The 17,580-nt window shown below is 42.2% G+C and overlaps 1 protein-coding gene across 1 annotated transcript; it reads right to left on the bottom strand.

Annotated features, from left to right (window-relative positions):
* Positions 1 to 6,606: 6,606 nt before the first annotated feature.
* LOC148645106 (SUMO-conjugating enzyme UBC9-B) lies at positions 6,607 to 16,807 on the bottom strand. Its single transcript, XM_088612847.1, has 7 exons — positions 16,650 to 16,807; positions 12,038 to 12,116; positions 10,810 to 10,893; positions 10,429 to 10,501; positions 9,703 to 9,812; positions 9,189 to 9,268; positions 6,607 to 7,446 (listed from the first exon to the last, which is right to left on the bottom strand). Exons 2-7 carry the CDS (start codon positions 12,101 to 12,103, stop codon positions 7,383 to 7,385), a joined length of 477 nt encoding a protein of 158 aa, XP_088468973.1. The 5' UTR covers positions 12,104 to 12,116; positions 16,650 to 16,807; the 3' UTR covers positions 6,607 to 7,382.
* Positions 16,808 to 17,580: the final 773 nt, after the last annotated feature.

Below are 17,580 nucleotides of genomic sequence, written 5' to 3'. Positions count from 1 at the left end.
TCTCCCATACAAAGAAAAAATATACAACTGAAGACCAGATAGTTACCACAGAAAGTGCAGATCAGGTTATGCAAGAAGAATTAAAGGAAGTTGTTGGCCATTTCGTCAGCACAGTTACAGCCTGCTCAACGCTGTTGCCTTTCAATGGTTGGTGTGACCCCTTTCACTCATTTAATTGAAAGAATCGTTTGCTGCATGAGGTAATTTTGGAAAACACCAATAAAATTATCGAAAATGGGGACACTAAACAAATCCACCTTTACTTCACACAACAGGAGCTTAGACTGCACACGCCCAGTTTTTAAAGGCTCTGAAGATGAGAAGTCATAGGTTTCAGTAAGAATGGAAATGGAGATCGCAGCTGGAACAAAGTCAAGACACCACAATGTCTCCAGAACACCCTAACTGAAAGCATCAACACCTGAAGGCTTTAACAAACTTAAAACAGGGAAAAGCAGGAACTCTGACACACAGGCACTTATCCACACACTACAAGTCACATGGGTGAAACCACATCTTATACAATTGGTGACCCCAACGGAAGTACATGGATGGGTTTCCCTCCCAACTTATTATGCAACAGCAGTTGCTTAAATGAACCTCTTTATGAACCAAAAGATTAAGAACTGAGACAAGTGCTAAAGGTAAATGGGGAAAAGGAACTGTTCCTCAACACATAAAAATGCTATTCGTGCCACTGCTGAGGAGGAAAATACATGTGGTTAGCAGAACCAGAAGCTGCAGGCCTCCATTGCCCAACCCCACTGCTGCAGATCTGTAAGGTTACTTACGTTTTCATTGGAAATGACTCATATTTACGTAAAGCAATTAGTCAACACCAGCATGCTCCCCTCCCACTGAGTAAACACTAAAGCAGGGGGGCTCTCATGAAACAGTTACAGATCTCCACTACAGACATGATTAATCCATTTTGTGAGCAAGGCATCTGGAGTCTTAATGCCCATTTCTATTCTCTTCATGCACATCAATACATATTAATAGAAAGTTCACTGCTTCTCCCCTCTGACATTTAGTTGAATAGATATAAATATATGTGCATCATTTTTATTTCCTGTGTTTTATGTGACAGGATCAAGACCCCCCCCCCTTTCTTATCATAACCTGGTTTTGAAAAAAAAACTGCCTGTGGGGAAAAGACAATGTGTAATCTGACAAGTGTCTGCTAATGCACAGCATGATTATAGTAGTTGCTGAACAGGGTGATGAGAAAACTAATTTAGGCCAGTGTGCATACTAAAAGGTTAACTGGCACATTTTTCAGAACTTACCATTTTGGAAAACAGGATGTACAATCCTACGTTGGCAGGGCTGGGTGAGAGCTCTAATAACTTAATTTGCATCATCAACTCTGTCATTTGTGTTGTGTTAATGATGTTTAACCTACAGCCGTGAACAGACAAGCAGCAGGCACAGAGCGTTACTGCACAGTGGATTCACCCTGGAGCCAAATCACACTTGAGCCGATTCATTTGACAGACTGATGCATCTTCAGCATTTTTTGCAAAAAAAAGGAGCATTAATTGGATTGAGCAGTTAAAACCTGTGTTTGGCTTACCAAGGTCATCATTCCTAGAAGATTGACAGGAAAAATACCTTTTAGGGGTCTTAAGCCACAAAAAAAAAAAGCTATGTACCAACTGAAGTTCTCCCCCCTCCTTCACTTCAGCATTGCTGAAACCTTCAAAGTGAAAGGCTGTTTTCAAAGGTAGTGTGGTATAGGCGACTGTAAGAGTGCAGTGATTGCAGAGTGTCCTGTGCGATGCCTCAGAGGCTGGGGCTAAATCAATCAATTCCCATCTTCTGTCAAATGTCATTGTACAGAGCTCATCCAAAGAGTATAGAACCACAGGACCACCTCTTGCTTATAACTGCTATATTGCTAAATGAAAATCGTAAATCATGAAGAAGTGATGGTAACCTTTAGGAGGCAGGATTTACTTGTTCCATTAAGTGCACCTCTTGACTTAATGTATTTTAAAAAGCATGTAACAGGATCTTTGTGCTGGAACTGAAGGAGCCGTAGAGAGCACTACAGTCTACGAGCCACGAAAAGGAAGCTAATCTTTATTCTGCTATTTTGTACCTCAAATCAGTCCTGCCAGCCTTTAGAGTGTTATATGTGAAAAAGAAACACAGGGCCTTGCCAGTGGCAAACGTTCCTGCATACAGCGTTATTCTTTACCAGCAGTGGTTATCATGCACATTTCATGTAGGGGTTCACTCACACATAGGGAAGTAATTGCAACAGGAAATTAAGAAAAAGTAACCTTTGAAAAGCCACAGCCAGCACGTCAGAATTCCTGCCACACACACACCAACCAGAGTAGAAACAAGCAAGAAACTGACAGGTTAAACTGTTGATGACAATACTCATACGGAAAATCTTAAGATCTGCTCTTGCACAGACCTGAATACTTGCCAGAACACACCCTGGCAGTGAGGCATGAAAATCACATTACTTGTTGCCAAGTGTTATCAAGATGTCAAACGTGGAACAGTGTTGGGGTGGTAGTCTGCTCTGACAGCCTTACCCTTCTTGGGTCTTGGCGTTATCCCATCTTGGGGCATGGTCTTCCTTTCATTCTTAAACCTACATGAATCTCAGCCATGTGTTCGTTTCCTCCGAGCTCCCAAGGGGGGTTGGGATGTCTCACGTGCCTTACATGTGCACCACCCTGTGGGGACTTCCTGGCCAGGGTGGGGGTCTGCCCACTACAGGCTCAGGTTGCAGTGACCCTCTCCAGCAATAAATACTATTCTCGAACTGGATGGATGTTTAATGTGATCTGTCGCAGCAGTTTAGTTTCGGCTTTAGGTTACCTATTACGTTAAAGCATTGTTCCATTAATGAAAAAAGTGACTGGCTGTATTGTCCTATATTTTTTAACTGAAGTAAAAAACTCAAAAGGAAATATATCTTTCCTGGGTCAGTGTACCAGCAGTTCCATGGTTGTCACCCAACTCAAATGGGACCATGGCATAGTTTATTAACCGCAGTTAAAATCCAAATTATGCACACAACTTCAGTAAGAATAAAAAAAACTGAAAAACTAGCACAAGAAAAACAGCTTGAGATTCAAGCACATTTATGTTAAAACAACCCATGTTAGATATACAGTGGTGTGAAAAAGTTTGCCCCCTTCCCGATTTCTTTTTTTTTTGCATGTTTGTCACACTGAAATGTTTCAGATCAAACAAATTGAAATATTAGACAAAGATAACACAAAATGCAGTTTTTAAATGAAGGTTTTTATTATTAAGGGAAAAAAAATCCAAACCTACATGGCCCTGTGTGAAAAAGTGATTGCCCCCTAAACCTAATAACTGGTTGGGCCACACTTAGCAGCAACAACTGCAATCAAGCGTTTGCGATAACTGGCAATGAGTCTTTTACAGTGCTGTGGAGGAATTTTGGCCCACTCATCTTTGCAGAATTTATGTAATTCAGCCACATTGGAGGGTTTTCGAGCCTTAATCGCTTTTTTAAGGTCATGCCACAACATCTCAATCAGATTCAGGTCAGGACTTTGACTAGGCCACTCCAAAGTCTTCATTTTGTTTTTCTTAAGCCATTCAGAGCTGGACTTGCTGGTGTGTTTTGGATCATTGTCCTGCTGCAGAACCCAAGTGCGCTTCAGCTTGAGGTCACGAACAGATGGACGGACATTCTCCTTCAGGATTTTTTGGTAGACGGCAGAATTCATGGTTCCATTTACCACAGCAAGTCTTCCAGGTCCTGAAGCAGCAAAACAGCCCCAGACCATCACACTACCACCACCATATTTTACTGTTGGTATGATGTTCCTTTTCTGAAATGCTGTGTTACTTTTACGCCAGATGTAATTGGACACACACCTTCCAAAAAGTTCAACTTTTGTCACGTCAGTCCAGAGTATTTTCACAAAAGTCTTGGGGATCATCAAGATGTTTTTTGGAAAAAAAGAGACAAGCCTTTATATTCTTTTTGCTCAGCAGTGGTCTCTGCCATGCAGGCCATTTTTGCCCAGTCTCTTTCTTATGGTGGAGTCATGAACACTGACCTTAACTGAGGCAAGTGAAGCCTGCAGTTTTTTGGATGTTGTTGTGGGCTTTTTGTGACCTCTTGGATGAGTCGTCGCTGCGCTCTTGGGGTAATTTTGGTTGGCCAGTCACTCCTGGGAAGGTTCACCACTGTTCCATGTTTTCGCCATTTGTGGATAATGGCTCTCACTGTGGTTCGCAGGAGTCCCAAAGCTTTAGAAATGGCTTTATAATATATTTCCCTTAATAATAAAAACCTTCATTTAAAAACTGCATTTTGTGTTTGCTTGTGTTATCTTTGTCTAATATTTCAATTTGTTTGATGATCTGAAACATTTCAGTGTGACAAACATGCAAAAAAAAATCAGGAAGGGGGCAAACACTTTTTCACACCACTGTAGATGAATAACATTCAATTTAAATAAGCCAACAGATAAAATGATTACCATAATAATAGCTAAGTTGTTTTCACCTAGTCCATTATTTCTACAATCAACATGCCTACTCAGAGGACTAAAAAGGAATAATTTTTATGTTCCACTGAAAGATTTTACAACAGAAATCAGAAAAAGCAGGCAGACAACCACACAAGCTCTGGGATATGCCTGACAATTAGAAACACCCTATTAATTCCCAGTCTCATTGCTATGTGACAAAACAGCCCAATTGTTCCATATATTTTTCATTGCCTAGATTAAAATACGAAGGAGGTGAGCATTCAATACTGCAAACAAGGACAAATTAGGTTTACTTCATGCTCATCCCATATCATGACTCCTACACCTGTCTTGGATTTATACTCACCATTGACAATGTGTCAAATCAGAGTCTGGATGAAGTACTGCCTGTCAGCAAGGTGGTCTTAAGGGAACCTGCATTTCCTAAGGCCATATTCAAATGTACTTGCCTTGGCATAGCAGTGATTGTGGGTGGGCTCTTCAATAGTCAGCTGCATCTTGGAGAAGATGGTCTCAATCCTCACTCCTTGACACCATGGCTACCTGTTGAAACCTTAAATACCCTAATTTACCTCTGTTGCCAATAGGTTTAGAAAACAGTTCTGGGACACCTGAAATGACGCACTAAGATTTGTGGTTTGGAATCACTCCCCCACCCCCGTACAATAATGTTTTTTAAAATAAAGTTAAGCAAACCGTTCACTTAATTAAAACGTGGTATTCAAACAGTGGGATTGGGAAACTAAGGCTTCAAATAGTCGAGCTACCCCTGCTGAGAGGTAGAATAAGCGCAGTCAGACTAGTTTTACTTCAGCGGCCATGGGGGGTTTTCAGTAGAGCAGAAATCTACCGAAAACAGAAATTTAGCAAGCAAATGCAATTCAGACCCATTTTGTTCTGAAACATTAGGACTGGGGAAATTACAGCTATTTTTGTGCTTGTATTTCAACTTCAGTTATAAAAAAAAACACCAGGAAAATCTGAGTGTTTCAACATCTCTGCTGGGATCTAAACTCCTTGAAAAAGAAGCCCTATTCAGACTCAAGTCAATTCTTTGAAATTAAAATACAACTCAATGCCCCTGGGGAAATGGTTTGCAAGCTCTCTACAGTTGGGTACAGTTAGCTGGGAAGAACCTGCAAACTCGGTTAAACCTACCATTTACATGACTATCTGGAAGAGACAAAAAAAAAAAAAGTGTTCTGTACATACTATAATAGGAAGAGATTTGGATTAGTCAGAACGGGTGTCCCAAAGTGCTGTATAGGGTTCGAGCATGCAATCTCAAACTACTCCATCTGCTCTAACCACAGTAGAAAAGGATTGCTGGGTGTAGTGTAAAAAAAAAAAAATGAACTGCTACCTCTAACTGTCTTTTAAATCAGTGAAGCATAAAAGGCAGGAAAAAAAAAAGCCTCCTATTCCACAAGGGTACCCTAGTCAAGCATTTATTAAAGACTGGGAGCAGCAAGCCGTTTCAAAACTGCATGACTCATCCTGCACACCTGACAGTTGCACTTCAAGAGGTGAGCAGTTTATGCACCATTCAGAAACTCACCCCGAGCAGAGGGGTGAAGAAGCTGGGCAGGCAATGTCGGAGCACCTGCTCACAGCTCTCAAGCTGGGATACGACCACTTCTCCACACTTCAATTCAAGCTGGACACAGGGGGTCTTAAGGGACTCGCAGGCTTAAGTCTTTTCAGCAAATTCCCCAGGCTGTCCAATATGGTCCAGGAATTCTATTCCTGACAGTGGTTGGCACAATATGAAAGCTGAAAGATACAAACAAGGACAGAACTACCTACTTCCCTGCTCCAAGTGCTTCGTGCACCAGAGGGAGAGACTAGATAGAAGCAGAGCTATGGGAAAAGACTTGCACAGAAGTGTAAGGGGGGGGGGGGGGGGGGAATTAGAAAAGGCATATCACCAATCTTCACACCCCACATGCTTGCTTATTAACCAAGACTCTTGGAATACCTGATGAAAGAAGCTCCACTGGAAGTATGAACTGCACCTAACAAAACAAGTGGCAAGCAACAGTATTCAATGCATTCTGGACCAAGAGCCTTGTAGTGGTTAGTCACCAAAGAAACCAAAAAAGTCAGCTTTGTATAAACAGTTTTATTATCTCTAGACACGAACAAAACACCATATAAACACGAAGTCTGATGCAGAAGTAAGCTAGTCTGCCTTTGATTCAATGAGGCCATTTCTTTTTTGCAGCACAACATACTCAAGTTGCCAAGGCAGCAAAATGCTATTATATATTACAACATGCTGAATACAAGGCCTGCATCAGATGGAAAGTAATCTATAGACACTAGTGTATTCATAGAAAGTATAAAAGTTATAATTTTACAGCAGTTGAAATACTGACATATTAAAATAAAAGCAAGTTTTACATCATTAAAACCATGGAAAATACAAAGACTGAAGGAATAGACCCTGTGTGAAAGAAATTAAGCCAAATTGAGCCAAAAACAAGAAAAAAAGGGACAGTCGTACCCCCAGATTGTGCTGTTGCACTTGCGCCTATAGAGAACTTAAAAAAAATACAGCAAGCTACCCTCACCCTCCCAACAGCATTTTGCCAGAGATGTCTTGTCTTCCAAAATCTGATGATCGGACTGAACTCTGGTATTTAGCAATGTAGCATGTATACCCCTCAAAGAATGTCACAAGGTAACTGGTTTAAAAAAGAAATCACCTTTAAGATGAGTGGCAAACGGTAAATGGCACTGAAAAAGTATTTCAGCTTTTAAATAAGTCCTGTAGCGAGTGGAGTCTGCTAAGTGATGCATGGGGCACATTTTAAAAGAAAGAAAGGAGAGAAAAAAAATTGCCAAACCAAATCCTTCCATTTTGTTCACAGGTCTTGACGTTTATGAAGGAGAAAATTTTTTGGCTTGTGCTCGAACCCTCTTTTCATATTCTACTCTGTTTTGGCTGAAAGGGAAAGAAGAAAACCATCAATAGCACAAAGAACTCAAAACCAAGTTGACAGCATCACAGGACAACACGAATCTGGATTCAGTTAAGTAGGTCTCCTTGCACATGCAGTGATGCTTTGCTGCCACCTACTGAGCAGTAACAGTAATGACATGAACAGAGCAAGACGATTAGGACAAGAAGCAATGCACCTTTCAATAAATTCTAGATATTCTATCGGCTTTTAAATACTTTACATTAAAAGCAATTGTAAAACTTCACATGATTAACACCTTTATTGGATATGAAATTAAAAATGGAACCTGGCAGCCTCAGCTTCTATGAAACCACTGTTCACATAGGAACTGAGACTCTTAAATTTCTGAAAAGCTAGGAGAAAGGTGGACCAGTCTAAACAGCAAGCCAATAAATGAGTCAGGTCATTAAAAGCACAAAAAAACCCATGGACAGTGCTTCAGCAAAAGGAGTAGAAACCCCTGGTATAAGTAGAGATGCTATTAAGTACAAATACACCTCTCGGAGCTAAATAGCTCAAGCAGGGTTTAAAAAAAATAATTTTACATTATTCACTCTTGCGAAGCCCTTCTTGCAGAGATGTGGGATGGCAAAGGGCAGCTCCCAGCAGCAGAACTCTACAGCCCTTCGCCTCTGAGCCGGCACTCAGGCCATTACGCCTGCATCTCTGCTCTACCTATACTACCTGCCTGCACTACCAATTGGTCTCATCGGGCGAGAGATTTTTCTGGTAGCTTACATTATAAAAGTAAGGGTTCACAAAACGGTAAAAACCCAAGTGCAATTACAAAGTTGGAAACCGTGGTTTCTGCAAAGGAACAAGTAATAGGTTTATTCCATGCTGAAAAGAGAAAAAATAAAACAAATTGGTTCGGCTGTGGAGCTTCTTCAGGTGTGGAAGAAGCCTCCGCATGCCGACGTGCTACCCACCTGAACTAACAAGTTTTGTGCTTTGAAGGGACACCTACGTTTTCCTACTAAACTGACTTACTCTTCAAACTAAATGAAGACTGGAAGGTACGGTATTTCACTTTAAAGTAATTCATAAGGTTAATGCTTATATGTTCAGGTGGGTAGCTGCGTCAGCATGCGTAGGCTGCAAAGGAACAAGTAATAGGTTTATTCCATGCTGAAAAAAAGAAGAGAGAGAACAACGTTTTGGCCGTGGAGCCTTCTTCAGGTGTGAGAGACAGGGCAGTAGGCAAAGGTAAAGTAGCGGGAGAACAAAGGTTGAGAGGGAGGAGGAGAGGCACTCCTCCTCCCTCTCAACCTTTGTTCTCCCGCTACTTTACCTTTGCCTACTGCCCTGTCTCTCTCACACCTGAAGAAGGCTCCACGGCCAAAACGTTGTGTTCTAATGCTTATATGTACTTGTATATAGTACAAATACTTCCGATGACTCCTGTATGGAGCTCCACATGTCCAACGGACTCAAACAGCATACAGCTTAAACATTCAAAGAGGCTTGTGATAAAATGCTTGACATTTGCACATGTAAACGGCCAGACCAGGGGTGAAAAAGCTTAAATTTACCTTTGAATTTCCAGAGATAACCGACCAGGAACACCACAAACATGACTTACTTGTATGAATGTTAAACAATAGACTGGCATCTCGGTATGGCACTAAATGAGTCTCACAACATCAGTATTTAAGAGCGTTTAAACATCAATTTAGAACACTTGGCTCTGTAAATATTCACTGGACAGATAAAAGCAACTCACCAGTAAATTGTATACGCCTCTGCTTGGGCAGGATCCTGGATATTTGGCTCATTCAGAAGTTCCTGAATTCCTAACAAGATCTAGGAATTGAAAAAACTGGTATTAAAAAAACTGGCCGCCAATAGGTAGTTTTCAGTCACCCAGAACCCCCAAACTATACTCACTCACTCTATTAAATGGTATTTGCAAAAGAAAAAATTAGAGGACTTTTCTCACTAATAAAAAAAGTTGGCAATAGACATGGTTTTTGTTGCAACAGTTTGAGAAGGCTGGACTGAATTCAAGATTGACGGCCTGCAAGAGACCATCTGTTGACATTGAGCATTCCTTAAAGGCTACTGCAGACATGGGCCTGGATTAACAAGATTAAACCAGAACTTCAAAAACACAGGGAGCAACTTGACTCGCCTGGAGCTTTCTGAACTCCACAGGGATCTTACCAATGGAAACCGGCCTTCAACTTCTGCAGCCAATATGGGCTACTCCCCACCTTCTCCCTTCATCATAAACCTACCTGCTTAATAGTGATTGCTGGCCTCCAGTCCTTGTCTTCCTCTAAAATAGATAGACAAACTGTGCCAGAAGGATACACGTTTGGATGGAATAGTGGAGGCTCAAATTTACCTAGGAAATGAAGATTTGAGAGTGTTCATTACCCACTGGACTAAAGCCCCAGTTGAAAAAGGCCAGTATTCTATCATTTCCTGCAGTCTTCACACTGGGCAAAAGGCAGAACTGGCTTGGATTACATACAGAAATCACTCTTGCTGGAAATGTTGGTGTAAACCTACTGTTTCATACACAAGTACTGTAGCAGAAACTATAAGGAATTCAGGTACTGTCCAAAACAATTCTACCTTTTGCAGTCATCTGCTTCTCATTATTTTTAAACTAAGCATTAAAGTGCACAACTCCACTCTCTACAGGGGAGGCTGGATTTAAGGTAGTCTCGCTTGCAAAACCATTTGGTTCCTTGCTCCAATTTAAAATCAGTCTCTTGGAAAAAAGACTGAGAAAACGAGCACAGATGTTCCAGCGCTGCTCTTCAGTGAGAGCCAGTTTCCCCAGACTTAAATGTTTTAATACTCCAGAGTAAAAGATAATGAGACCCGACTCAAATTAAAATTCAATTCCCATCATATCAATGAAGGGAGTGACTGCTGAACAGTACAGCATGCAAATCAGTGGGAACTGATATTGCAGGCAGAGGACAATATACAGAATAAAAAAAAGTTCTTACACTTTGGAGGAGAAGACGGATAATCATCCTTGAAAAGCATCCGAAGCTTAAACAAGCCTCCTTCCCATGGGGTCTGAGAGAGAATGTCAAATATAGCGATTAACATTTAGAATACCATCTTCCGTGGGGGGAAGAAAAATATGCAGTTAAATGTAAAACTTAGAATATCCCAAATCAGTATGTATGTGCCTCAAAATGGTTATTCACACCAAAAAAAAAGTAATGCAAGAATATTCAGGACCATCCTCCCAAAACGCACGGCTGTTTCTAGAACAAAAACCATAACAGATACTCTACTTTGGGCGTGTTGAAAGCAAAATACAAACCAACCTCCACACACAAAAAAAAAAAGCTTTAAATGAAGCAAAAGGCAACCCATACCCCTTTCTTGCCAGGAATGGCGCACTCCCAGTTCATTAGATTCATCGTCCCATCAGGATTCTTTGTTGGCACAGCCACAAAGCCCTGCGAAAGAAAAGACATTTGACATTTCACGTCCCTTTATAAAAAAGGGAAAACTCATCGCTTTATTATTAAGTCTCACATTACACTGTGCAAATTCAACATTCAATCTTGCAAAACTATCCAATAGAGTTTTGGTATGAAAGGTCACACCACCATTAAGGTACTGCATTTACCAGGTCAAGAAAGATGAGCTGAAGATTCCAGCTCATCTTCAGTAACACTATAAAGACTACCGACACCAGCATTATCTACCGCAAGCAGAGAAATGTCAAAAATAAGTTTACCTAGAGAACTGTGACAGGCTCCATAAGCCCCGAAGACTATTTGCTGCACCTTGGAGGTGAAATCCAGTGCACAAGACAGGAGCATAAATCTTCCCCCTCAATACTAAACTGCAAAAAAACTGAGCTGCAAAGATCCCTTAATATCTAAATGTACTGTCAGGGCTAACAATGTGTCAAATGGCAGCTCTGCAGGTAGATGTGCTTCTACTATATATACTCTCCCCCATACAGGAGTCCCTCTTGGAGAGCACACATTTTACATAAACCATACTAATTCTGAAGCCTACAATAAAAATAACCTATTTCAAAATTTAAATTTGAGACAACTGTCAACTTAAGTCTTCTAAAAACATGCTTGATAATTCATCAGCTGACTTTAACCCCCTTCCACAACTTCACAAGATGTACACTGCATTCCCTTTCATCCAAAGGCATGCTGCACTAATCAGGGCATCATGGTCCACCCTAAAGTTACCCTGCTGGTCCCAGATTATCATATGCTTCCCTGAAACTTAGAGAGGACTTAATCGCACCCTTAGTGTTGATGGGACACTGCTCTTTAACACTGTGTGGCAAGAGGTGTCTAAAACACACTGAGCAGCAAGCTCGTGCTAATGCACTATGCTGAAATACTCTTCCCTCAGGTGTGAAATGTAATTGGTGGAGAACTCAAGAGTTACTTCATCTACAACAATTTGAAAGCAAGCTTCAGGACGTGCCCTTTGCTAGAGCAGGACATCCAAGTTTGTCATGGCCAATATGCAGATTTGAAGCACCCAAGTACTACAAAGTTATAAAGCACTTTAATAAATATCACCCAGAAAAAACCCTCCAGACAAGGTTACTGGAGTTCTACTCACAAAGGGATGGTCTTTTCGCCAGGCCTTTCTCTCCTGTGCCAGACGGCTTAAGGCTATACCAGACATGACTTCAGGATCCCTGAAAGCAAAAGATTTGAGATAGCAAGGTTTTAAAAACCTGAATAACTCATTGGAAACAAAGACCCAATTAAAAAAAAAAAAAAAAAAAGAGGCAGTTTCTCATTTTACAGGACCAATCAGTTAGGCAGTGCCATCTAGTGACAACACTGCTTCCCCAGGTGTAGGTAGAGAAATGCTGAACAAGTTCATTCTAGTAAACAAGTTCATTCTCCTTCAGTTAATCTCTAGTGTAAAGCAAGGCCAAGTATTTTTTTATATATACACCATGTAAAGCCAGCTTCATTTTTGGAAAAGCTGTAAAACATGGAAAAGCTGTAAAAAGGCAACAAGCTGCATTTTGCATAATAAGTGGCACACACAGCAGCACCTCACAGGATGTGAGGAAAGGTTGAAATTCACAGCAACCCAAACAGGCATCAACTCCAGTTCTGGCTCTTGGGGAGGGTGGCCTGCAAACAGCCTACCAGGGAGGTAAAGACTCAAAGTCAACCCACCACTACCCAAATCTCAGTGCAGGACCCTTTCCGGACAACAATTAAGATTTAAAAATCATCATACAAATTCAGCTGATAAATACTAATGTTTTACTGGCTAACCAAACCAGATCTTGAAGAAACCAGTATTGGACTTCGTACAGGCCTGGAACTAACTGCTGTATAAAGTCATCACTTCAGCACCCCTAAATTTACTAGGGCCCTAGGAAAGTTCCACCCCCTCACACATCAACTGTCAAACTTTAATGGTCACAATCTTGATTATAAACGAGCTTTTCTAAAATGCCATGGTGATATTCTACAGATGTTTAAGGTCTTTAAATGTTAAATACAGAAGCCAGAATTTATAGTCAGGCTACAGCAGTTGCCCTCAGTAGATGCCAGATGCTGTGGCTACCGACAAGCACAGCTTTTAACATTTAATATTTGCCATTAACAAAAACATTGAAGATCATTCCCCCCCCAATCCATTGTCCAAACGAAGCAAACTAACAGTTCAGATCCATTACCGATGAACCTGGGTAGTCTAAACTGACACCCAGATAGAGGGAGCTCAGATTCATTGTGCCAGGGGTGGTCATGACAGTCGGGGATTATACTGGCGTCCCGCACTTGTTAACTGTAGTCATCCATCAATAATTTTACTGGCTGCCTTCACTATCCACTCGGTTTTTATTCAGCGCGATACCGTTTGCCAAATCAGGCTACCACAGTGAACTAGGGCAGATTCAACAGAAGTTCTGTAGAATGAAGTCCTTGTTATACTACCCACATTAAGAGTGGAAAGAACAGTCACTGTATACTGCAACATATGGCATCGGGTTCTCCTTAAAGGTTATCAACAACTGATTAAGTTGAAGACACTAGCCATTAAAATCTTATCTTGCTAGACTGGGCATCAAAACATCCCAACAGGAGATCAGAATTGCAGATGAAAGTCCTAAAAAGAAAGATGTCACCTGGAATATGCACAAATTGCACAGCTACTTAAATTTGTAATGTAAGCTATTACACACTGGGAGTCTTCCACACCTGCCAAAAAAAAAACAAAAAAAACTATTTCCAATCATGATCCTACAGCAGCAGTGCACAGGCAGCATATTGCAAGCAGCTGGCTGGAGTTTATCAGCTCCCTATCACTGAATTGGTTTAATTCCTCTATACTCCTCCCACTGAAAGCTGGTGTGTGGTGAGCATAATGGTGTACTTTAGCTGCTGTTGCATCATCCAGGTCATAGTGGAGGGGATGCCCTTTACCTGTAAGGAACTGTTACCTAGTTACAGCAACAATATAGTACTACAGGCTACAGGTGGTGAAATGCTGGCAACTGGACTACCAAGACTAACCTAAGTTAACTGGTTAACCCAGATGTTTAATGAAAGAGGCAGAGCATGGAAAGTGTGGAAGGCAGTCAGCAAACACTAAAGTTTGGCCAAGATCACCCCCCCCCCCCCCCAGATCTGGAACCATTACAGGATAAGAAGAGAAACTCGGATCTATCAGAGTGGTATCACTTTGTGGCAAGTGCCCCAGTGCAATCCAGAGATTTTTCCCTCCCCTCCCCCTTTTAAAAGCGAAGAGGATTTATAAGTCTTGGGTCAGAAAAAGCAACCCCCATCACCCCCCCTAAATCTGACGTTTGTGCAACGGCTGTCTTCTCTGCAAGCCAGACGCTTTCGGAAGTGTCCAATTTAAGAGAAAGGCTCATAATGGTGCATAGTCCTCAGTCTGCAACTACAAAAAGCACGCCAAGGGTGAAGACGGTGACGGTCAAAGGTACGTTGATACGATTTCGTACATAGCGCCAAGTCACAAGCGAAGACTAAGAAATGGAGGCCCACCTGCACCCGTGTACACTATCGCAACTCCAGTGAATTTTTGCCTTGTATAGCTTAGACAGTCTACAGGAACTAAAAGCTTTTAAAGCCTAGCATTTACGTTCCTTGTTGCACAATAATTGCCAAAACATTACACATGAAGATCTAAACCTGCTTCTACCCCCTCGATTCATTAGAGCCACGTGACTTGGCAGGTCAAAAGTAAAAGGACAACCTCACAAAGGCATCGGCTGTGTGCCCTGATGTCAGCAAACAGAACTTGGACGCACTCTGAAGTCCCTCGTTGGGCACCACCATTCTGCTAAACACATTTTGGATGAAAGAGATCCTGTGTGGATCACAGCATTGATGACAGAAAGGAACTCTAGTTCCCATTGCAGAAAACCTCCAGAACAGATGTAAACAAAGATGGTATGTTGCCTGTGCTGGGGCAGCTTGTATTGCCTTTAATATTCAACACGGAGAAGAAAAATTGTGGGAGCAGAAAACAAACACCGAGCTGTTTTCAAAGTCGTCTCTCCACATCCTCCCGATTGTGACTGTGAGGGGTCTGGGCTCCAGTCGAGAGACTGTTGCTGACTGGGGCCGCTAAAGAACTTCCCACAAGCCCAAAGATACAGAACAGCACAGGAAAGTAGTTCGGGTGGGGAGCTGCGTCAGCATGCGCAGGCTGCAAGAGGAACAAGTAATAGGTTTATTCCATGCTGAAAAAAAGAAGAAAAAAAACAAGGTTTCGGCTGTGGGGCCTTCTTCAGGTGACAGCACAGGAAAGAAGAGCATTTACTCTTCCTCTTTAAGCAAGATAGAAAGGTATAAGGAAAAGTATTTTATTTACAGCCTCAAACCGACCACAGACGCAGAAGTCCCAAGATGCAGCCTGCAGGGGCTTCTCGGGCCCATGATACAGGGCTGGACATCTGTCTGACCACAGAGGCCTGTCGCTTATAGAGGAATCCCCAACGACACTGGTCAGAGCCGGAGAACCTCGCCCAGCAGTTCGGGACAGGATGGGCTAGTTGAGAGCCGCTGATCACGTCTGAACAGCATGTTTCTGAAGGATGAAGCAAAAACCAGCACCAAAATTCCACCATCATATCCTCAGGGACCCCGGAGCTGTGAGGCAGCAGTGCGAAGAATCACGCCGCCCCACAGAGTAACGGAGACTACAGGTTGAGTCAAGTGTCAAGATAGCCGAGCGCTGTTTTACCCATGTTAACGACGTGTAGAGCGGAAGTTGGAGAGATGGCAAGAGAGACGGGAATAAGAAAGTGAAACGGACAACTTTCCTTCAATCTTGTTCAACAACACTTAAGCGACACCGATTTAAAGCGTTCGCTGCCAACTTAACTTAAAGTGCAGGAGGAGTCAAGTCTTCAACGCAAAACTTTCTGAGCTCGAAGGTTCCGGAATCTGAATGTGGGGTTTAGATCAGCCCGAAACGGACAGCTACCCTTACAACTCGAAAAAAAAAATGTAGGCAGAGAAGAAGTGAGGAGGACCAAAATGCTTTGAACTCGTCACATCCCATAAAACTCCGGGTTCACTTAGCGCCATCAGACGGCTTGCGGGGATAGGGGTGCAAAGAGACGAGCACTACACAAGTCGAACTGGACGGGGGGGGGGGGAATTCACGCCTTGGTTCCGATCCACTCTTCAAATGATAAACCGTCTTACTGGAGAAAGAGGATCGCCACGCTTGCATCGATTCAAAAGGCAGAACCCCTGTTATAGTCCAAGCGCCCTGGTCAATCCTGTATTAAATGCCTCGCTCTGTGTGTCCCCGATGCAAATCTCCCACCCGGATCCCGGTCTTGACGGCCCCGGGGTGCGATACCACTGCAGACACGGCACCGGTGCATCGCGTCTGTCTCGGTCTCCCCCTCCAGACGGAGCCGTGGAGCGGGAGAGACGCACACTACAGTTATGTGAAATCACGCTGGTCTGTTGCTGTGATCAATCAGTACGTTTAACCCCCACGGCTGGGTTTTTAAAGCAGCTTCATGGGCGTTTAATGAATAAGAGAGGAAAACGCGGATGGCTACTAGTTTGATTCCCCCATAACCCGCGCAGGACAAAGGACTAGGCTGTTCCCTAGCCCAGGCGTCCATTCACACACCAACACAAAAACACACTCGGGCTACAGCGCTTCGGGGATCGTCTTTAAATACTAACCGATGCGCTCCCATCAAACTTCTTACCTTAATAATTATACAAATGCCTACGGTTTTCTGAAACGTTTGGATTTTCTGAAGAATCGTATCTTAACTCGGGACAAAACCAACGAAGTTTCCCTCCTGAAAAAAAGCTCCGAATTTCACCCAGGCTAAATAGGACCTCTTGTTAACCCGCCGCCCGCCTGAAAACAATCAACGAAGATTCCTGATTTTCGTATCTCGGAGCGGGTCTTAATTGACGCGCTTTGGCGTCAAGACTCACCAATTATAAATTTGTCATTTGTATTCTTACTGAATCTATTCAAATAAGTCGAGAAGCCGGACTTACTAAAGACAAACGTCACACTCTGTATTAGAACGGTTCAGGAAATGCAAGAAAATGCTAACATAATCTTATTTATTTGTAAAAAAGCCGTATATTCCACATTTTTTAAATATTTTATGCGCAAAAATATTGTCCTTGCAGGCACCTCTTTAGTTACCTATATATTTAAAGGAGCCGCGTTCTCTTTTCAAGGGACTATCAATAAAAAGTGAAATAATTGAGCCCGGAAAAAAGAGGATTCCGTTTCTATCTTACCTTTTAGGCAAATTGTGTTGGGGTGTCTGAACAGCTTTGTGCTTGTACATTTGTCTGCTATGTAGCTCTTTTACTTGTATATTTTTCTAGTACAGACCACTTACATTACATTACTCATCTAGTCTAATTCTGTGGTGTCCAGCTCTTTTCCTGAAAGATCTGTGTGTCTGCAGGTTTTCATTCCATCTAATCTCTGAACAACCAAAACCTGCTGTTTGTTAGCTTAAATGAACCAGTTTAAACAGTTTCTCCCTGAAAAACAGTTTTTCCAGGTGCTGGCCCTTTAAGAAATATTCCAGGGCGAGGACTGAAATCCCTGGTCTAATTCACACATTCACCTTCTCATTCAGATAACATTATCTATGATATAGTTAT

Source organism: Lepisosteus platostomus, chromosome 19 (genome assembly GCF_059453375.1).
Source record: "Lepisosteus platostomus isolate fLepPlt1 chromosome 19, fLepPlt1.hap1, whole genome shotgun sequence".
In the NCBI taxonomy this organism is placed as follows: Eukaryota; Metazoa; Chordata; class Actinopteri; order Semionotiformes; family Lepisosteidae; genus Lepisosteus; species Lepisosteus platostomus.
Note: the sequence above shows the minus strand (reverse complement) of the source record. Positions and strands in the feature narration are given on the sequence as shown.